Genomic DNA, 23,510 nt, shown 5'->3' on the forward strand with positions numbered 1-23,510 from the left:
TGGTAATGAGCTTGAGCACGATCCCGGATCCGGGATGGGGAGTTCGAGCCTTCTGTTTATAGCCTTCTGTTTATAGCCTTCTGTTTATAGCCTTCTGTTTATAGCCTTCTGTTTATAGGCTTCTGTTTATAGCCTTCTGTTTATAGCCTTCTGTTTATAGCCTTCTGTTTATAGCCTTCTGTTTATAGCCTTCTGTTTATAGCATTCTGTTTATAGCCTTCTGTTTATAGCCTTTTGTTTATAGCATTCTGTTTATAGCCTTCTGTTTATAGCATTCTGTTTATAGCCTTCTGTTTATAGCATTCTGTTTATAGCATTCTGCTTATAGCTTTCTGTTTATAGCATTCTGTTTATAGCCTTCTGTTTATAGCCTTCTGTTTATAGCATTCTGTTTATAGCATTCTGTTTATAGCCTTCTGTTTATAGCATTCTGTTTATAGCCTTCTGATTATAGCATTCTGTTTATAGCATTCTGTTTATAGCCTTCTGTTTATAGCATTCTGTTTATAGCCTTCTGTTTATAGCCTTCTGTTTATAGACTTCTGATTATAGCCTTCTGTTTATAGCATTCTGTTTATAGCCTTCTGTTTATAGCATTCTGTTTATAGACTTCTGTTTATAGCCTTCTGTTTATAGCATTCTGTTTATAGACTTCTGATTATAGCCTTCTGTTTATAGCCTTCTGTTTATAGCATTATGTCTCAAGTTGCATATGTTTATGGAGGTCTCTCTAAGACATGCTGACAGAATCAGAACAACTATTTTAATTAGGCCATTCAAAATGGATCCTAATATAATTTACTACAGTTTCATGTTCTTCGGTCATTCATTTTGACATTGACTTTCGGTTGCCAAAGATGTGTATAAACTTTTCCATGTATATTCATTCTGCTATAAAACAACGTATGGTTTGAATTGAACTTTTTTGTGGAAAAACGACAGTGAAAAGAAGGGGCCTACTGACTTGGTCCCAGTATATCAGGTACAAGGTGCCTCACCAGACTTGGCCTAGCATTAGTTCTGACTGACTAGGGCTCAATAGCTTCACAACTCACCAAATAATGGTAGGAGTAATAATACTGTGTCTTAGTTTCCTCTTCTCATGAGCAGTGATTCCTCCCTTCTTTGTCAGATGTTCTGTTTACCTTTATTTTCTGTGTTTTGTGTTTAGTTAGTATGGTCAGGGCGTGAGTTGGGTGGGCAGTCTATGTTTGTTTGTCTAGGTTTTGGGAATTTCTATGCATTTCTAGTATGGTTCTCAATCAGAGGCAGGTGTCATTAGTTGTCTTGATTGAGAATCATACTAGGTGGCCTGGGTTTCACTGTGTGTTTGTGGGTGATTGTTTCCTGTCTCTGTGTGTGCACCAGATAGGACTGTAATTTGAGTTTCACATTTCTTGTTTTGTTAGTTTGTTCATGTGTACCTGAAAGCATTAAAAAGTACCATGGAAAATTACCACGCCCGTATTGGTCCTCTGATCCGTTTCGCCTCTCCTCTTATACAGAATCACCCACCACAATCGGACCAAGCGGCGTGGTAAAGGACAGCGACGACAGCAGCAGCAGCATCAACAACAGAGGCCACCATCACAGGACTCCTGGACATGGGAGCAGATACTGAACGGAGAGGGACCCTGGGCACGGGCTGGGGAAAATCGCAGCCCCAAAGCAGAGCTGGAGGCAGCGAAAGCTGATCGGCGGCAATATGAGGAGCCAGCACGGCAGTGCGACAGGTACGAGAGGCAGCCCCAAATTTTTTTTTTGGGGGGCACACGAGGTGTGGTACTAAGCCAGGTAGCAGACCTGAGCTCACTGTGCTTATTATGAGCAGCGCATTACTGGTCAGGCACCGTGTTATGCGGTTGAACGGTGTCGCCAAGCCCGGTGCGCTATAGGGCAGCCCCGAGAGTGCCATGCGAGTGTGGGCATTGAGCCAGGGCGTATGGTGCCTTCAGCGGGTCTGGTCGCCGGTACGCAGTCTTGGTCCAGGTTATCCTGCGCCGGCTCTGCGTGCTGTGTCTCCGGGCGCTGGGAGGGTGCAGTGCGTCCTCTGCCTGCGCTCCGGTACCGGGCAACTGTGGGAGTGGAGCCTAGGGAGAGGTGCGTGTAGTAAGCACTAGATCTCCCGTGCTTACCCACAGCCCGGTTCAACCTGTGCCTGCACTCTTGAGGGTCCGGGCTCAGTTGTCCAGCCTGGGGAAGTGGTGCCAAGGTTGCGCACCAGAGCTCCAGTGCTCCCCACAGCCCGGTCTTTCAGGCTCCTCCTAACACCAAGCCTCCTGAAAGTCTCCCCAGCCTGGTAGTTCCTGTGGCAGCCCCACGCACCAGGCTGTCTCTCAGTCTCCTCCCTGCAGGTGCTCCCGCCTGTCCGGCGCCGCTGAGCGTTCCGCCTGTCCGGCGCCGCTGCCGGAGCCTCCCGCCTGTCCGGCGCCGCTGCCGGAGCCTCCCGCCTGTCCGGCGCCGCTGCCGGAGCCTCCCGCCTGTCCGGAGCCTCCCGCCTGTCCGGCGCCACTGCCGGAGCCTCCCGCCTGTCCGGCGCCACTGCCGGAGCCTCCCGCCTGTCCGGGCGCCGCAGCCTCCCGCCTGTCCGGCGCCGCTGCTGAGCGTCCCGCCTGTCCGGCGCCGCTGCCTCCTGTAGCAGCTCCACGCACCAGGCTGTCTCTCTGTCTCCTCTCTGCAGGTGCTCCCGCCTGTTCGGCGCCGCTGCCGGAGCCTCCCGCCTGTCCGGCGCGCGCTGCCGGGAGCCTCCCGCCTGTCCGGCGCCGCTGCCGGAGCCTCCCGCCTGTCCGGCGCCGCTGCCGGAGCCTCCCGCCTGTCCGGAGCCTCCCGCCTGTCCGGAGCCTCCCGCCTGTCCGGCGCCGCTGCCGGAGCCTCCCGCCTGTCCGGCGCTGCTGCCGGAGCCTCCCGCCTGTCCGGCGCTGCTGCCGGAGCGTCCCGCCTGTCCGGCGCCGCTGCTGGAGCGTCCCGCCTGTCCGGCGCTGCTGCCGGACGCTGCCGGAGCGTCCCGCCTGTCCGGCGCCGCTGCTGGAGCGTCCCGCCTGTCTGGCGCCGCTGCCGGAGCGTCCCGCCTGTCAGGCGCCGCTGCCGGAGCGTCCCCTCCTGTCCGGCGCCGCTGCCGGAGCCTCCCGCCTGTCCGGCGCCGCTGCCGGAGCGTCCCCGCCTGTCTGGCGCCGCTGCCGGAGCCCCTCAGCCCAGAGGCGCCAGAGCCCCTCAGCCCAGAGGTGCCAGAGCCCCTGTCCCTCTGTCCAGAGCCCCTGTCCCTCTGTCCAGAGCCCCTGTCCCTCTGTCCAGAGCCCCTGCCCCCTCTGTCCAGAGCTTCTGCCCCTCGGTCCCGAGCTGCCCCTCTGTCCAGTGGGGTCATTGAGAGGGGTTGCCATGGTTCCTGTGGGCACAGAACCAGATGGTATGAACATCTTGGGCCTGGTTCTCTTTGCCATGGTGTTCGGTGTGGCACTGAGGAAGCTGGGAGAAGAGGGGAGGAGCTCATACGCTTCTTCAACGCTTTCAATGAAGCCACCATGGTGCTGGTGTCCTGGATCATGTGGTACGTCCCGTTCGGCATCATGTTCCTGGTGGGAAGTAAGATAGTGGAGATGGAGGATGTGGTTCTGTTAATAAGGCGGACAAAGACTCGTGAAGTGGGGTCCGCGTCCCGCGCCAGAACCGCCACCGCGGACAGACGCCCACCCAGACCCTCCCCTATAGGTCAAGGTTTTCGGAGTCCGCACCTTTGGGGGGTACTGTCACGTTCTGACCTTTATTTTCTGTGTTTTGTGTTTAGTTAGTATGGTCAGGGCGTGAGTTGGGTGGGCAGTCTATGTTTGTTTGTCTAGGTTTTGGGAATTTCTATGTTTCGGCCTAGTATGGTTCTCAATCAGAGGCAGGTGTCATTAGTTGTCTCTGATTGAGAATCATACTTAGGTGGCCTCACTGTGTGTTTGTGGGTGATTGTTTCCTGTCTCTGTGTGTGCACCAGATAGGACTGTAATTTGAGTTTCACATTTCTTGTTTTGTTAGTTTGTTCATGTGTACCTGAAAGCATTAAAAAGTACCATGGAAAATTACCACGCCGCGTATTGGTCCTCTGATCCGTTTCGCCTCTCCTCTTCGGAAGAAGAGGAGGAAACTCGTTACAGTTCTAGACTTGTGTAGTAGACATGCTACATTATATCCACATCCACTGAGCTGCCATGGACGATGACGGATGAGTTTCCTGAAAGCTTTGCAGATGTCACAGATGATGAGAGCCTGGCTCAATGTTTTAAATCCCTCTATGCCTTTTCATTCACAGCTTAGATAACCAACTATGGTTTGGCGTCAATGTTCCATCTATCCATCTATTTATATGTCTTACTCTATGTTTTCAGGATGGGAATATGGCCAGCAGATGTCTCTTCTCCATCCAGACCTCATCAGCCCACCCATTATAAACTCCTCCATCAGCTTTATGACATGAAGACCAGCTCTTTCAAAGCAGAGTGTCAAGAATCCTACAGAAACATAGGATAAACCAGACTGACTAAAAGACCATTCTGGCTGAAAAGACTCCCTCAGAGATGTTTCACTCAGCAGACCGGAGCTCAGTACTCCTGTGGAATCACATATCTATCCCATAATGAGTAATGGGAAAGTAACCTGTTTCATAGTCCCGCTGAAGGAATGTTTCCATGATAAATGTATCGAGAAGAGATTGTTTCAACGTTTCATCAATGAAAGAACACATTGTGAAAAGGTTGTGGTAATGTTAGTTACCCTACTGACATTGTGTCAACGTTAACTCAATTAAAGAGAACAGGTTATCTCTGTGAAAGAGATCATTGTGTAAAGGTTGTGTTAATGTTGTGTCAATGTTACCTCGATGAAGGACCTCATGGAGAAGAGGTTGGCCAGCATGGTGGAGAGGCCCTGGGCCAGACAGCTCTGAGCTATGAAGCCAGCCTTCAGCTCTGCTAGACAGATAGCATCATCCCCCTCCTTCCAGTTCCAGCTAGGAATGTTGAGCAGGTGAGCCTACACACACACACACACACACACACACACACACACACACACACACACACACACACACACACACACACACACACACACACACACACACACACACACACACACACACACACACACACACACACACACACACACACACACACACACGTGTTTGAACCATGGTTATTATTATGTGCATCGTTGCAGATAGAGTAGGAGTGATGTGCTGACCCACCTTGTTATGGTATTGTAACATCTGAGTGATAATTCGTATCTTGGGGGAATAGTTCTTGATAGAGATGACCCTACAAATCCAAAACATTTTTAACATATACAGCATACACAGTCCTTTCTCCAGATTTTCATCATCATCATCATCATTATTACCTCATGATGTTGGAGGCGTCTTCAGCATCGGGATCTGGACAGTACTTATTAGCCAGAATCAGACAGGCGTCTGCTGACTCAATCTATACAGGGAACGATGACGGGTTACAGATAGAGAATACACAGCAGAAACCCTCTCACCTTCAAATATTACAGCGTTTCAACCCTGGATTGATCTTCCTCAGGTCAAATATTACAACGTTTCAACCCTGGATTGATCTTCCTCAGGTCAAATATTACAACGTTTCAACCCCAGACTCATCTTCCTCAGGTCAAATATTACAACGTTTCAACCCTGGATTCATCTTCCTCAGGTCAAATATTACAACGTTTCAACCCTGGATTGATCTTCCTCAGGTCAAATATTACAACGTTTCAACCCCAGACTCATCTTCCTCAGGTCAAATATTACAACGTTTCAACCCCAGATTCATCTTCCTCAGGTCAAATATTACAACGTTTCAACCCTGGATTCATCTTCCTCAGGTCAAATATTACAACGTTTCAACCCCAGATTCATCTTCCTCAGGTCAAATATTACAACGTTTCAACCCTGGATTCATCTTCCTCAGGTCAAATATTACAACGTTTCAACCCTGGATTCATCTTCCTCAGGTCAAATATTACAACGTTTCAACCCTGGATTCATCTTCCTCAGGTCAAATATTACAACGTTTCAACCCTGGATTCATCTTCCTCAGGTCAAATATTACAACGTTTCAACCCCAGATTCATCTTCCTCAGGTCAAATATTACAACGTTTCAACCCTGGATTCATCTTCCTCAGGTCAAATATTACAACGTTTCAACCCTGGATTCATCTTTCTTCAGGTCAAATATTACAACGTTTCAACCCCAGACTCATCTTCCTCAGGTCAAATATTACAACGTTTCAACCTTGGATTCATCTTCCTCAGGTCAAATATTACAACGTTTCAACCCTGGATTGATCTTCCTCAGGTCAAATATTACAACGTTTCAACCCTGGATTCATCTTCCTCAGGTCAAATATTACAACGTTTCAACCCAGGATTCATCTTCCTCCGGTCAAATATTACAACGTTTCAACCCCAGATTGATCTTCCTCAGGTCAAATATTACAACGTTTAAACCCTGGATTCATCTTCCTCAGGTCAAATATTACAACGTTTCAACCCAGGATTCATCTTCCTCAGGTCAAATATTACAACGTTTCAACCCCAGATTGATCTTCCTCAGGTCAAATATTACAACGTTTCAACCCCAGATTGATCTTCCTCAGGTCAAATATTACAACGTTTCAACCCCAGATTGATCTTCCTCAGGTCAAATATTACAACGTTTCAACCCTGGATTGATCTTCCTCAGGTCAAATATTACAACGTTTCAACCCCAGACTCATCTTCCTCAGGTCAAATATTACAACGTTTCAACCCTGGATTCATCTTCCTCAGGTCAAATATTACAACGTTTCAACCCTGGATTGATCTTCCTCAGGTCAAATATTACAACGTTTCAACCCCAGACTCATCTTCCTCAGGTCAAATATTACAACGTTTCAACCCTGGATTGATCTTCCTCAGGTCAAATATTACAACGTTTCAACCCCAGACTCATCTTCCTCAGGTCAAATATTACAACGTTTCAACCCCAGATTCATCTTCCTCAGGTCAAATATTACAACGTTTCAACCCTGGATTGATCTTCCTCAGGTCAAATATTACAACGTTTCAACCCCAGATTCATCTTCCTCAGGTCAAATATTACAACGTTTCAACCCCAGATTCATCTTCCTCAGGTCAAATATTACAACGTTTCAACCCCTGGATTCATCTTCCTCAGGTCAAATATTACAACGTTTCAACCCCAGATTCATCTTCCTCAGGTCAAATATTACAACGTTTCAACCCTGGATTCATCTTCCTCAGGTCAAATATTACAACGTTTCAACCCTGGATTCATCTTCCTCAGGTCAAATATTACAACGTTTCAACCCTGGATTCATCTTCTTCAGGTCAAATATTCAACATTGACGTATTCAACGTTTCAACCCTGGATTCATCTTCTTCAGGTCAAATATTACAACGTTTCAACCCCAGATTCATCTTCCTCAGGTCAAATATTACAACGTTTCAACCTGGATTGATCTTCCTCAGGTCAAATATTACAACGTTTCAACCCTGGATTGATCTTCCTCAGGTCAAATATTACAACGTTTCAACCCAGGATTCATCTTCCTCAGGTCAAATATTACAAAGTTTCAACCCCAGATTGATCTTCCTCAGGTCAAATATTACAACGTTTCAACCCTGGATTCATCTTCCTCAGGTCAAATATTACAACGTTTCAACCCAGGATTCATCTTCCTCAGGTCAAATATTACAACGTTTCAACCCCAGATTGATCTTCCTCAGGTCAAATATTACAACGTTTCAACCCCAGATTGATCTTCCTCAGGTCAAATATTACAACGTTTCAACCCTGGATTGATCTTCCTCAGGTCAAATATTACAACGTTTCAACCCAGGATTCATCTTCCTCCGGTCAAATATTACAACGTTTCAACCCCAGATTGATCTTCCTCAGGTCAAATATTACAACGTTTAAACCCTGGATTCATCTTCCTCAGGTCAAATATTACAACGTTTCAACCCAGGATTCATCTTCCTCAGGTCAAATATTACAACGTTTCAACCCCAGATTGATCTTCCTCAGGTCAAATATAAAAAAAAATTATGCAATGTAGCTGACACAACAGATCAGAACATTCAGCTTAAAATGTTAATCAAATATTAGGCTATTTTTTCACATTGTAAGCGCAGCAATGCGTACATGATAGTAGTCTATAATCGCGGATGTTCCATTAGCAGAAAACATCATTATTAAAAGTGACCTCAAATGAAATGATGCATGTAATGCTTTTATTATAAAGCTACATTTTTATGGTGAAAATGATCTTCCCCAAACTTGAATCTCATGTACTGTTTATGTCTGCCAGTTAGGCTCTACAGCCCTTGTAATGTGGATTCATGTGCTTCATTTTAAGAAGTTATTTGGCCACTTTAGTTATGATACAAGCCTTATATAAACATATAGGCCTATGGACTAGGCTACATGAGGTGTGCGACTATGATTCAAACAAGTAGCAAAAAAAAGGCATTGTTTCTTTTGCTGGGCATCATTCACAAGTGATAATATAGAATACCCAAATGATGGGCTAATATTGTCACCCATCAGACTATTCTTGATTTAATCGTGTCTTTACATATACTAAATAATATATGTGAGATTAGTTTTGATTTAGAATGGACCATTATCATGCACCTGTATGGAAACGGGGGCAGTGGGAAAAAATACATGTCATCTATGCACTTAAATAGTGAATGGAGGACGCTTTTCCCCGTGTGGTTTGTCATGCCAGCCATGTAGACTATACTCCTGCTGTAAAGGTAAACAATGTGCTTAATATTAGGAAAGTTGAGGAATAAATATAGTAGGCATAGCCTATAGAAAGCTGTTGGATCCTCTTTTTAATGGAGGAAATCACTGTTTTCTCACGCAATTGCATAACCTATTAAAATGTTGCTCAACATGAGCTCATGGTTCTCATGAACTGTTTGATTTAGATGTTCTATTATATTTGCATTGATTAGAGGGACAATAGAGTGCCAAGTACCAGGCAGTTACCACGTTTAGTAGGCTACTAATGACCAGCATCTGAGCTTGGAGAAGCCTAGTTACCGTGACTAAACGGCCATGTGGAATTTGACCGCAGTCATAACTTGTGACCGCCGTTGTGGCGGTAATACGGTAACCGTAACAGCCATAGATTCAACCCCAGATTGACCTTCCTCAGGTCATAGCAAAGATCCAATTTGGATCGAAACGTTGTCACTCTTACACGGTGGTATGAGGAGTGTTGGCCTTTTTCCCTGTTGTGTTTTTCATGCACAGCCTTTCACCCTGTATCTACATAATAGTGGAATATGATGCACAACAGCAGTACATGCTAGTACAGTACCTTCACTCTGGCCAGATCGTGAGGGTTGAGAACAGAACCCTGGTAGAACTCTACCTGGGTAAAGTGGCGTTTGAACAAGGCTTCCAGCTCAAGATTAGGGGAAATACTACAGGAACACACAGGGGGGGGCAGAGAGAGAGAGAGAGAGGGGAGAGAGAGAGAGAGGGGGGAGAGAGAGAGGGGAGAGAGAGGAGAGAGAGAGCGGGGGAGGCAGAGTTAGGACACAAATACAAGTTGCAATTTGAAGTTTACTCATGAGAGAAAGAACCATTTCCTATGCTTTAAGTTGACATAATCTTGTGTTTAATTACGCTGTGTAATGGTTCAAAGTGAGGTAGTGAAAACATTCACTTACTTATGGAGAAAAACAATTTCTACATTGACATCATCCCTGTCCTTGTGTAGGAAGTCTTTGAGGAAGTTGGAGACACTTTCGAGTGTAATATGACCACAAACCACAATGTGCCTGGAGAAGGGGGGGAGAAATCAATTTGAGCGAGGCAACATAAATCACAACCAACACTGGCACGCCTCGAAAAGATCAAACATCATTCAAAGCACTCACAACTCTAATTCCCAATAAAAACTATTTTGTGTCAGACAAATGTCTTTTGAAAACTGGCCATGACTTTTAGTGTTTTTTTTTCTTCAGTAAAAGTCATCCCCACAAAAGTGAACACTGTATTTAATTTGTATTTTTTTAGGGTTGAGGGTAAATCTGACATGTGAAATGAAAACCCTGAGCTTTTAACCACTTTAAAGTGACCTCAAATATAATCACACAGTACACTTTCTGGTTTTAATTGTCATCAGTTCTCAATAAGGAAACCGTCCCCTTGTGCCAAACCGACCCTCTGAGAGCCGAATACATGTTGACAAAGACATGTACATCAATATGCGCACGTGTTCATACATGGCATTACTAAAAGCCTTCTAAAGTGATTTCTTGGTCTGGGGCTGACAGGACCTCTAAACAGGCCTTGTTGACGTGTGGATGGCAGGATACTGTGTTTCAGTGGACTTGAGTTCTATGTTAGACAGAGAGCACTGCTGAATTCAGGAGGAGGATAGATTCGGACAGATAGGGGATTGCTGGGGTCGTGACCTTGTTAGTCCCATGGTTCCACTCTGGGCTTCAGTGTCAGACGGTGATGATTCACTCCAGAGAGAAGATCTCAAATAGAGAGGGTTCCACAGTAACACTCAAAGGAGCTGCACTCATACCGGAGTAGATTTGAGTCAGTTGGGAAAGAGATGCTGCTCCTATTCTCTCATATATATTATTTTATTTAACCTTTATTTAACTAGGCAAGTCCGTTAAGAAAAAATTATTCTTTACAATGACGGCCTACATCGGCCAAACCCGGACGATGCTGGGCCAATTGTGCGCCGCCCTATGGGACTCGGTTGTGATACAGCCTGGATTCTAACCAGGGTGTCTGTAGTGACGATTCTAGCACTGAGATACAGTACTTTAGACCGCTGTTCTCCTCGGGAGCCCCTATCAAGCTTGTTCAGGTGACTCAAAATATGATTGTATTTCTGTTGTCCAGCTCAAAGCAGAGATAATTGCAAGCTGCCCAGGGGTGGGTTTCCTAAAGCCTTCAGAGCGGAGTCGTTCCACCAATCAGCTGCATTTTAAGATGTGTAACTTGGTGAATTAAAACTTTGGATTTCACCAAATCTGTACATTCTGTCATTAAGAGCACATGTTCAACTTAATAAAACATGTGTTATCCCATCTCAATAGGTCATAGAAATGACTACAGTACGTGCCTGTTAAGTGCCAAATAAAGTAACAGGGTTGAAAACGTCATCTTAAATCAACCATAAACCCCTGTGTGACAAGCTTGTTGTGTGAAACAGGGAGGGGCCATTGGACGCAAGTTTCATATTAACACGGCTAGCCTGTCTATGGGTCACAGTGTGGTTTCCACCACAAAACACCAGAAAATGGCCAAACAGAGTAGAACCAGCTCAAGTGCTTTTACACTATGATTTGTTAATTACATGTTCAATATTTCTTAAAAATATATATATTTAACAATTAAAACAAGAGTTCAGTTCACTTAACAGGGTTGACCTTGAGGGACATTTATTTTTTCCTTAAAATTAAATCACATTAAATAGATGATAATTTTCAGAAATGATAGTCATGTCAAAAAAATAACTATGGCTTTGCAATGGTGGTGAAAACTTTGATAAATGTTGGGTTGAAGCGGCTAAAATCGTCCTCAAAGTCACAGAGGGTGCACAGAGGGGGCACAGAGGGTGCACAGAGGGTGCACAGAGGGTGCACAGAGGGTGCACAGAGGGGGCACAGAGGGTGCACAGAGGGTGCACAGAGGGGGCACAGAGGGTGCACAGAGGGTGCACAGAGGGGGCACAGAGGGTGCACAGAGGGTGCACAGAGGGTGCACAGAGGGGGCACAGAGGGTGCACAGAGGGTGCACAGAGGGGCACAGAGGGTGCACAGAGGGGCACAGAGGGTGCACAGAGGGTGCACAGAGGGTGCACAGAGGGGGCACAGAGGGTCACAGAGGGTGCACAGAGGGTGCACAGAGGGTGCACAGAGGGTGCACAGAGGGTGCACAGAGGGGGCACAGAGGGGGCACAGAGGGTGCACAGAGGGTGCACAGAGGGTGCACAGAGGGGGCACAGAGGGGGCACAGATGTCAAAATGCTGAATCTTGCACTTTAGCAAGTCTTTATTTATATTACAAATCTGATTTCTTGAATTCTCAACGTGGTCTATATTAAAGGGCACTTCATTGAATAGAAAAGGCTTTTAAAATTATATATTGGTGCCCAATTTAAACTAAAAATATCAAAGGGACAAAAAGGCACTATTTTTCGTGGAACGACCCAGCTAAAGTATTAGGTTGAAACTCTACATAATTAATCTAATCCGGATGATTAAAGACAGTTTTAATCATTCATCTTATGGTCTCATATGTACTTGTAGGCAAAACTAACTCAACGTCATCAAGCCAGCATTCGAAGGCAAACCGCAAATAAAGAGAAGCCCAAACATACTCTCGTTGACTCCAGCCTCTAGTCATCCAGGGGATTACATTGGACACAGAGACGGGTCAGCCAATCTAATTGCCCTACAAAGACCTGTAAGACAATGTGTGTAATGGCTATGGCTCTACATGCTAAAGAGATGTGGAGCAGTTAGTAGCCAAATACACAGACAGCCTGACTCACTGAAGAGCTGTAGTTTGGTCTGTTCACTTTACAAGACCTAACTCAATCTGTTCTAACCAGAGATTGGAACCATTTTTTTTTGTTCAGTTCCACTGTTCCGAACAGCAAAATAAAGTTCTGAACCGGTTTGAACCCAAAACAGTAACGGTTCATATTTTTCCTTTCTGTACCTTTCTAACCCTCTAAAATCTGTATTTTTTTATTTAAAAAAAATACTTCACCAATCAGTGCTGGAGCGGGCAAGCTGAAGCTGTTAACATGCATTGGACGTGAGTTGCGAGAGAGGTTGGAAGAGGACGCTTGGCTTGAAGAGTATTATCTGAATTAGGCCCACAGAACTCTACCTACAGAGGAGTGGCTTCTATGAAGGAAGTTTGAACTTCCGGGAGTTGGCTTAATGAGCTAGCTAGATAACAAGCTTGTGTGTGCAGATCGGCACCAGAATTTAAATAAAAACACATCTTTCCTTTTTGTAGTTCATAAATCCAATGTGAAATGTGATTACTATAGTATCCTTAACTAGCATTGAAATAGATAACCCATTCTTCTCTAATTCAAAATCTCTCTCCTTAATTTCTGAATCCCACTTCTAATGTCAGTAGACTACAGAAGCCAATGCTTCGAATCGGGAGGGCCAGGTAGCCTACACATGAACACACACTCACAAAGATTTTCAGCTGGCAGGCAGACACTGGAATACATTTTTGAGTGATATAGTGAGAGCTTTGCATTGGCTTTGCATGCCCCGGAACGTATATTAACGTTATTATCCAGTTTCCATTCATTTTAAAATAATGGTTCTGTTCCGGAACAGTATAGATCACTTTTGTTCTTGGTTCTGATTCTGTTCCTCAATACATTTTGGTTCTGTTCCAACCAGTTCCAACTCCTGGTTCTACCACACTCTGATCCAAGCCCATGTTCTCATACTGGGAGAAGATGAGACCATTAGATCATACATTAACTCCCGTTGTATATGAGGACTCAACTGTAACAGAGTGTGAGTGAATATGTGTGAATATGAATGGTAAATACATCTGTATCAGTTGGTGATGAAGTCCAGTCCAGATGATTGTGACCAAGTGCCATTGAAGCACATTAAGGAGCAGACTGAGGTGGACAAAGGTCAGAGAGTAGACAATCTGGTGGACATAACATGATGAAAACACATGGCATGGTAGCCATTGAACAAAATATCTTTACAGATCTGCCCATCATCACTTTAAGCATTTAAAAGAGCAGTGATGATTGCATGGTGGGCCCTGGCCTGGCAATCCAGTGATGGAATGAGGCTGCAAAGCTCTGTCTGGTGATATCAGATGATGAGTAGAGGTCCCCCCTCTCTCTCTCTCTCCTACTCCCAATGTCCAGATGTCATCTTCAGAGGCTGAATAAATGGGATTTGTGCAGCGTAGTGTCTGGCTTTTTTGTGCCTTTGCATTAAGAGAACACCCACACACACAGGCGTGGGCACACACACAGGCGTGGGCACACACACACAGGCGTGGGCACACACACACAGGCGTGGGCACACACACACAGGCGTGGGCACACACACACAGGCGTGGGCACACACACACAGGCGTGGGCACACACACACAGGCGTGGGCACACACACACAGGCGTGGGCACACACACAGCTCATCTCAGACATTTCTTCTCCATGAATATATTAGTTATCAGTGGAACTTGACAGATTTTTTTAAGCGGAACAATTGTTGGGAGTATAAACGATTAAGTTGATTTCATTAAAGGACAGACAGACCACTGATGATTACCCCTATTGGTGTACCAGGGCTAGCATTCAAGACCACACCACAGTATCCAAGTCAAGGAAGGTATTTAGCTTCATATTTAAAGGAGTGGTACGGATACATAATTCAACAATTAGATGTTTTTTTTATTGTCATACACCAGCTAGGCAAAGTGATATGTGTTGTTTTACAGGGTCAGCCATATAAGTAAGTCCCACAAGCAAATTAGGGTAAAGTGTCTTGCTCAAGGACAGACAGATTTTTCCCCTTGACAGTTCTGTTATTCAAACCAGCATCCTTTCGGTTACTGGCCCAACGCTCTAACCGCTAGGCTACCTGACGGAAAAAATACAACTTCCTTTAAGCGTATTCAACCCTGGACTCCTCAATGAAACATCACACTGAAAAAACTCAAGTTGGGTGTACAATCACGGTGGCACAAGAACATAAATGAGAAAATATTACACACAAATACCAAGCGCCGGAATAAAAGGTGCACATCATCACACCAAAATGCACAAGGGAAGTCTGAGAACGTCCATTACAGACCATGCAGGATATCAACATAACAAACCATATCATCAGGAACACATGAAATACTTCACCACAGCAAAGACAGCTCAAACACCAGCAGAGGTCACACCATTACTATCACTCTGATCCTTAGGCTGATACTGTAAGACGCAGAAGGAAAGGCAACAAGACACCATCTTTTTGTGTTTTCCACTCAACTGTGGCCTATTTTGTTTCAACTAATGGAACGTGGTGTAGCATAAAAAACACCATTTGCCACAGAAACAAGATATATTTTGATGCTATCTAACCTGAATACTGGAGAGCGTATATACTGTATAGTGTAATGTTATTCATGAAGGTAACGACATGTTCAGTGTCACATTAATTGGGATATTTATATATGTTAATACATATATACATATACACTAGAGGGAGCCTGCTGTACATATTATATAATATGTGTGACAGGGATGAGAGTCTCCAAGTCTCCACATCACAGGCTGCTGGCCCTCACAGGCCCTCATAGAACACATTCAGAGCACTGCAGGGTTCAGCCAGGGTTTAGGCCAGTTTCCACACCAGCCCCTCTGTTTCAGTGGGGACTAACGGAAACCACAGAGCCGTTATGAAAATCACAGAGCCCTAATGAGAACCACAAGGTGGGTGCAGCTTTAGCTTTTTCCTTGCTCAAAAAGTGTACTCTCGAGAGGAAACCATTATGACAAATGTGTTTGTATATGTGTCATGATCTATAGTATACATATCCAATATGAACACATGCATACAGTATTTAACATAATAACACACAGATCCTGATGCCTCTATGATTGGCTGGCTGAAGTGAGGGCCTGATTACTACCGTACATTAAAGCCAGAGAGAAGGAGAAGTGGAGGGGGAGAAAGAGAGAAAAATAGAGGAGAGGGGAAAGAGAGAGAGACATGAAGAGAGAAGGCAAGACATGGTGAAAGGGGGAAAGAGGGAGTGTGTGTGAAAGTGTGTGTGAAAGGGGGAGTGAGGGAGAGGGGGAGTCTGCAGTTTTGACAAACCCTTCTCTCATTACCCCGTCAGTGAATGGAGACGCAGGGCGCCAGACAAACATAACATCTCATCAATCGTGTCTCACTGACGTGGAAACAGCTTCAAACAAAGACTGGTTTCTAATAGCTCTCTCTCTACTGTGGAATGTCAGTATGCATGGTTCACTGACAGCCCTGCGTGACCATGCAGAGAGGGGGGAAGGGGGTAGGAAGAGAGAGAGAGAGAGATGAAGGGGGAGAATGAAGAGAAAGAGGGAGAAAAAGAAAGACAGAAGGGAAAATGGTAAGATAGAAAATATAATGAAGGTGAAATAGAGAAAGAGATGCAGGAAGTCTCTCTATCCTGCTGAGCTAAACTAGGAGGAGCAGTGAGGTTAGTCTGTGTCTAACTATGAGGAGCAGTGAAGTTAGTCTGTGTCTAACTATGAGGAGCAGTGAGGTTAGTCTGTGTCTAACTATGAGGAGCAGTGAGGTTAGTCTGTGTCTAACTATGAGGAGCAGTGAGGTTAGTCTGTGTCTAACTATGAGGAGCAGTGAGGTTAGTCTGTGTCTAACTATGAGGTTAGTCTGTGTCTAACTATGAGGAGCAGCGAGGTTAGTCTGTGTCTAACTATGAGGTTAGTCTGTGTCTAACTATGAGGTTAGTCTGTGTCTAACTATGAGGTTAGTCTGTGTCTAACTATGAGGAGCAGTGAGGTTAGTCTGTGTCTAACTATGAGGAGCAGTGAGGTTAGTATGTGTCTAACTATGAGGTTAGTCTGTGTCTAACTATGAGGAGCAGTGAGGTTAGTCTGTGTTTAACTATGAGGAGCAGTGAGGTTAGTCTGTGTCTAACTATGAGGAGCAGTGAGGTTAGTCTGTGTCTAACTATGAGGAGCAGTGAGGTTAGTCTGTGTCTAACTATGAGGAGCAGTGAGGTTAGTCTGTGTCTAACTATGAGGAGCAGTGAGGTTAGTCTGTGTCTAACTATGAGGCTAGTTAGTCCATGTGCTGTGATGAGCTGTTGAGCCAGTGAAGATTGAGCCACAGAACCAGGGATTCAGCCACAATACACACACTGTACACACACACACAACACACTGTGTTCTGAACGTCCACACACACACACAAAAACACCACAACCTCTGGCCAACACAACTACTGCCACACAAACCAAACGACAGGACACCAAAAACCAAGCGGGCAAAGCAAGCCAAGAGCAATCGCGAGCCTCCAATGAGAGCGAGGCATCCAGCATTCAGGGTGTAGGAGCTGACTGAAGATCAGGGCCAGAGTCATGTCGAGCAGAGGTGATGCGGCTGGCGGTGACAAGACAGGAAGTTTAGCTTTTTGTACAGTTTGCCATGGGAACCATGAAACGTGAAAAAGCCAACGGAGGGGAGCTCAGGTCACAGAGATCATGCAGATAAATTATGCAAATAAATACAAATAAAAAGCATGTCTCATGCGGAGTAACTCAAGCAAAATGAAAGCAAGAAAAGAATATCCTGTAATGTCATTGAGATTGATGATGCTTCTAAAAGAATATCCTGTAATGTCATTGAGATTGATGATGCTTCTAAAAGAATATCCTGTAATGTCATTGAGATTGATGATGCTTCTAAAATAATATCCTGTAATGTCATTGAGATTGATGATGCTTCTAAAAGAATATCCTGTAATGTCATTGAGATTGATGATGCTTCTAAAAGAATATCCTGTAATGTCATTGAGATTGATGATGCTTCTAAAATAATATCCTGTAATGTCATTGAGATTGATGATGCTTCTAAAAGAATATCCTGTAATGTCATTGAGATTGATGATGCTTCTAAAATAATATCCTGTAATGTCATTGAGATTGATGATGCTTCTAAAATAATATCCTGTAATGTCATTGAGATTGATGATGCTTCTAAAATAATATCCTGTAATGTCATTGAGATTGATGATGCTTCTAAAAGAATATCCTGTAATGTCATTGAGATTGATGATGCTTCTAAAAGAATATCCTGTAATGTCATTGAGATTGATGATGCTTCTAAAATAATATCCTGTAATGTCATTGAGATTGATGATGCTTCTAAAATAATATCCTGTAATGTCATTGAGATTGATGATGCTTCTAAAAGAATATCCTGTAATGTCATTGAGATTGATGATGCTTCTAAAAGACCACCAATAATAATGCAGTTGAGGATTATATTTTTTTCTATTTTCTTGTGAAGCAGAAAGGTGTATTTTTTTTTACAGCAGATAGTAGGGGTTTCATGACTAATTATTTTACAATGATGTATCATCATGATCCTGATTCGTCCTTATAGTGAGAGCACAATTGGAGGAATGTCATTGGACGGTTTGAGAATTAAGAGGTCGGACAACACATATTAATACCATAGGTCTACAATGTAGTCATGAAAGCTCTAGTTTGAATTCATTAAGATGCAGCACATAGGATGTTTCAAAGTAAAAAATTAAAAACAAAAGCACAAGGATGGACTTCAGGTGAGCACTGAGTGAGCGACAGACAGAGAGAGAGAGAGAGAGAGATTAGATAAGAGAGACAGGGACAGAAAGAGAGAAAATTGAGAGTAAAGTGACATGGACATGTGTCCTTATGGCCAAGGTCTCCAGTCACGCAGTGTGACTACAGTAATGGAAATTTGGTGAATCAACCCCCCATACCATTCTAAACCTGAGGGGGGTGCACTCGAGTCACACAAACACACCTTGTCTGGATTTGGACTTACTTTCTGCCTCGTGTTGAGTTATAACTCCCTCCGTATTTCTTCCGATTAAGGATGAGAGCAGCAATTTCTGGCACGTAGCGAGCAAACATGGCCTACATGCATGAAACAGAAAAAAGAAAAGGGCATGCAGAAAGGGTTCTACCTCGTACAAGGAAAGACAGCAGAACCTTCCGGAAAATACTTACTTTCTCCCATTAACCGCACTATAGGAACCACCATATTTCTTGCGGTTTCCTATTAACTCTATGATTTCAGGGACGTAGCTGGCAAACATGGCCTAAGGAGAAGATAGGAGACACAAGAAGAGACTAAAGAAGACACTAGGCCATAGAGGGGGTGGAGGGGGAGCCGTCTAGCGGGCGCTTAAATCCAAACAGAGTTCTGGGTGGAGACAAAAATAGTTCTTAAGATATCAGATATCAAATAAATGTGCAAATGCTGAAAAACTGGGGGGTTGTTAGTGTCCAGAAGTTTCTCTTGTAGTTCTCACTCAGCATTGACACTTTAAAGAAGAGAACAAACTTAGAGATGTGTTGCCCAATCAATGTTTAAAAAAAATAATTTTGGGATAAAATCAAAAGAAAATATTTTTATTAAGAAAACCCCAGTTTTTAAGGGTCAAGGGTTTTGGGAAGAAAATATAAAAAGTGTAAATATCGCCACAGCTGACCAACAACGGTCGATCTGAAATAGCATCCGAAATATCTGAAAGTGGCAAAGAGAAGAGGGGGGAAAAAAACCTATGTGCCATGTTTTGTCCAACAAACACCAATGATGTGGCAGGTTGATTTGAGCAGGCCGGCCTGATGGTCCACAGCTGCAAAACACATTAAGACTCATTTGGAGGGCAGTGGGAATGAGCTGGATGCATTTGGCAAAGTGTTGCAGCCTGCTGTCCTGAAGTACAGTACTTCTCTTTTCCTGCCTATGTCAATGTCAATATCAATATCATGCTAGCACTGTTTACTTATTTTTGATGACTGTTTAGCGGTTGAGCGCTTTGCTAGCAATTTAGCTACCCAGTATCTGTTTAGCTATTTGCAAATACGTTGAGCGGTTTGCTTACTATTTAGCTATTCACAAACCGTTGATCCATTTGCTAACTGAATAGCTTTTCAAACCTTTGAGCCGTTTGCTAACTGTATAGCTATTCAAACCTTTGAGCCGTTTGCTAACTATATCTATTCAAACCTTTGAGCCGTTTGCTAACTATATCTATTCAAACCTTTGTGTCGTTTGCTAACTATATCTATTCAAACCTTTGAGCCGTTTGCTAACTATATCTATTCAAACATTTGAGCTGTTTGCTAACTATATCTATTCAAACCTTTGAGCCGTTTGCTAGCTATTCAAAGCTTTGAGCTGTTTTCTAACTGTATAGCTATTCAAACTTTGAGCCATTTGCTAACTGTATAGATACCCACTAACTGTTGAGCTGTTTGCTATCTGTATAGATACCCACTAACTGTTGAGATGTTTGCTAACAGTTGAGCTATCCATTAACTGTTGAGCTGTTTGCTAACCATTTAGCTATCCACTAACTGTTGAGATGTTTGCTAACCATTTAGCTATTCTCTAACTCTTGAGCTGTTTGCTAACCATTTAGTTATCCACTAACTGTTGAGATGTTTGCTAACCGTTTAGCTATCCACTCACTGTTGAGCTGTTTGCTAACCGTTTAGCTATCCATTAATTGTTGAGCTGTTTGCTAACCGTTTAGCTATCCATTAATTGTTGAGCTGTTTGCTAACCGTATAGAAGCAGACCTGCTGCTGCTAACCCTGAATGGCCTTTAGACATAGTAACACACTTCCTTTATTTTATTACATCTCTATGACGACCACATGGCACACTCTCAAACAGCTGGGGGGATGGTCATCATCTACCTGATCATATGAGATGGATGGTGTTATAGGCTAATAGTCCAAACTAACGGACATGGGTTTAGCTGCAGTGAGACCCTTTTCCTCTAGGGGGTGCTGGTCTGACTGTGGTTAAATGTCAGTCGGCAAAAAAGAGCTGCAGTCGCTATGGTAACACTCAGGCTGGCCTAGGCCTGGTCTTCCTGCCACTGTGTTTGTTGGAATAGTGGGGAGGGACACGAGAGGAAGGGAGTAGTCCTGAGATCGCAGACTGCTTTAAGAAGAACGGCAACAACAACATTATCAGGCCGCAGGTGTAGAACATTATCTTATAACTACTCTTTAGACCAATACAACCCACACGCTACAGGAAGGGGGACAAGGGGAGAAACTACAGTACCCAGATACAGACAAATAACATTGATAGTAGTGTAAGCAGGGAGGCACACTGTACATATCTAAATAGGTAAGCTTAACAGTACTATGTAAACAATCCTAAACTATCATTAAGCTACATTTCAAAATACTTCACAGGTAATAATGTTGACAAAGACATTGAAGTCTAAAGTATCGTTTAGTGATTTTTCTGTCTGGTTTAACACTGATATGGTGTGAAGATGGAGACAGGCAGGTTGAGGGTGGGGGGGGTGGGGTCGGAGGAGGGGATAGAAAAATGTTGTTTTACCAAACCCCCGAGGATGAAGAAGACCATGAACAGGCGTCCTAGGGTGGTTTTTGCATAGACGTCCCCGTAGCCCACTGTTGACATAGTGACCATGAGCAAGTAGACACATTCCCAATAGGAAAGTGACTGGGAATTTTGGAAGTTTTCCCAAGGATCCCCTGAGTTTTCCACCTAGAAACGGGAGTGGGAAGGAGATTTGAACAGGGTAGAATGTCAGTCAGAAGCAAAAACATTGGAAGGATTTTTATCACAACCTCTGAAGCAGGTTCTAAAGGTTCATCCTATCACCAACATGGTCTTAAGAATCAATCAAACCAGCATTGCAGAGTATATATACACAGTAGCCAACAAACATGTCTTCCCGCGGATTAATACATTTCCTGTGTGGTTGAGGATGCTGTAACACTACCGAGTACCTCCTCCACTGTCGTGCCTCCAGTTCGGAACGACTGAACTGAACACGACATGGTTCTGACACTTAGGGCAGCAGTTTGCAAACAAAGGCCCTGCATACGACCTTCTCAATACAAGTTTGATTGAATCTGGCCCTGGTGAACTGATGTGCTTTCATTCTAATCTGATAAGCAGGATTTCTGGAACCTTAATATTGATCTAATGCTGCCATCTAGTGCCAGGAGGTTAGCGGTATTCACCTGCATGTTCTAATGCTGTATTGGTTGGTGTGTTACTGTACTGTTGGTTGAGTCATTGATATAAGTGTACTGACAACTTGAGCCAGCTGTTTGTAAGAAATAACAGAAAAAGTGAAAAAAGGTCAGATTTGATTAAATGATCTGTAGTTTTACTAATAAAAAGGACAGACTGTAGTTCTAATGATTGATTAAAGCGCCCCTAACTCTTCATCATCACATGGAAACACCCTCTATTGGCCGGTCCGAAGACAATCCCTAGGCCCCTCCACTCGGGTGGCAGCACATCTGAACCGGGTAGGTGGGGGCTACACGAAGACGGCGCCCACCTAGCCTTTTTAACTAACGTGCTGATTCTCAAATCAAGCCCCGGCCCCTACCCCCTAGGCCCTGCTGTGGATCTGAGAAGATCGTATAGGTTTAAGCAACATGGTAAATTGCTGCTTCACCTTGCCTTCAGATAGGCTGGGAATTTCCATATAGTTGCGGGCACTGAAAATGTTGTATTTTGGTACTGGCAGAACTATTGCCACAATGGGTGTGCAACAAAGTGCTCTATGGTATCCCAGCGATGGTTTGTCACAAAAACACCTGTAGAGCAGTGCAGGGTTTATACAAAATTAAATCTAACTTTTTAGTGCACACAACTGTATTCAATTAGTTCTGTATTGTTTACATACCAATCCGATCGTTTCGAACTTACAGGAGTGCCCAGGGGGTAGGGGGTAGGGGTTGGTCTGGGACCCTTCAGCACTCCAGATCTGCCACACATCCAGGGGGAAGGGAGGAGCTAGAGGTTGTTTTCGGACCAAGCGTTAGGAGTTCTAACCTCCCTTACTCCCCCTGTAGCCCAGCCCCCCCGCCCGGCCACTTACCAAATGTATGAATCCGGCAGCTGTTAGCCATGTGCTTATGAAGATGGAACACAGGTTCACCAGCTTGATGGAATTGCTGGGTAGAATAAGAACCATAAAAATCTCTCAAAGAGATCCAGACCAGGTAAGGGTGACAGAAAGAGAATAATGTAATGGGAGAGGTTCATCTACTGGGTCTGAGGTGGTGAGGCTAGAAAACACCAGGTTTAGGTTGTAAAGTACAGTACTGTCCTGTACATGTCCTCTCCGCTCCTGTCATTATTTTATCATTACGTCAAGTTCTGTCTTTATGTCTGGCATTGTATCCCTGTAAGATACAAAAGAAAATGTCTTTAAGTATTATTTAAAATAAAAAAAATGTAAAGACGTGCTATTCTGTTCTCTTTCTCTACGCCAGGAAATGAATGGGACTGTGGGTCTCTAGGGGGTGGGATCAGGTCAAAAACAAAAATGCACCCAAACAAACATAAAATGAATTAAGCTGAAAGGGATTATTCTATTGAACTGCTAAGGCACATTATGTCATGACATCTTTTGTGGAATGCTGTTGCCAGCACTCTACCCATCATCTTGTGTTGTTTTCCCTACATATAGTCAACAGCTACCGCGGTGTCTGTTCTTGCCCTGCTGTAATAGGGAAGGTGTCATGCTTTAGTTCAGGATCTGTCTACATTCATCACATACTCTCCTTTTTCACTTTCTATCTCTCTCCCTCCCTCTCTCCCTATCTCTCCCTTTACCTACGTTAGTGCTGAACCACAGAAAGAGAGGATCACTGTACATTACTCAACGACTCTGTGTTTACAGTGGCAACAGTC

The 23,510-nt window shown here is 44.1% G+C and overlaps 1 protein-coding gene and 1 long non-coding RNA gene across 9 annotated transcripts in view; one reads left to right on the top strand and one right to left on the bottom strand.

The window, feature by feature from the left end:
- LOC118369425 (calcium-activated potassium channel subunit alpha-1) overlaps nt 1-23,510 on the bottom strand; it is a 388,748-nt gene that overhangs the window by 108,719 nt on the left and 256,519 nt on the right. For all 8 annotated transcript variants that reach the window (XM_052498738.1, XM_052498744.1, XM_052498740.1 and 5 more), the window contains exons 7-14: nt 22,693-22,768; nt 21,168-21,338; nt 18,806-18,897; nt 9,729-9,839; nt 9,374-9,479; nt 5,374-5,456; nt 5,222-5,291; nt 4,855-5,010 (exon numbers count right to left, since the gene is read on the bottom strand). In XM_052498738.1, coding sequence (XP_052354698.1) covers nt 4,855-5,010; nt 5,222-5,291; nt 5,374-5,456; nt 9,374-9,479; nt 9,729-9,839; nt 18,806-18,897; nt 21,168-21,338; nt 22,693-22,768 — 865 coding nt within the window. The remainder of the gene's footprint in view (nt 1-4,854; nt 5,011-5,221; nt 5,292-5,373; nt 5,457-9,373; nt 9,480-9,728; nt 9,840-18,805; nt 18,898-21,167; nt 21,339-22,692; nt 22,769-23,510) is intronic.
- Nucleotides 5,381-7,358, top strand: LOC127916546 (uncharacterized). Its single transcript, XR_008095262.1, has 4 exons — nt 5,381-5,773; nt 6,506-6,548; nt 6,721-7,021; nt 7,281-7,358. It is a non-coding gene; the product is annotated as an uncharacterized LOC127916546 (long non-coding RNA).

Source organism: Oncorhynchus keta, chromosome 36 (assembly GCF_023373465.1).
Source record: "Oncorhynchus keta strain PuntledgeMale-10-30-2019 chromosome 36, Oket_V2, whole genome shotgun sequence".
Lineage (NCBI taxonomy): Eukaryota > Metazoa > Chordata > Actinopteri > Salmoniformes > Salmonidae > Oncorhynchus > Oncorhynchus keta.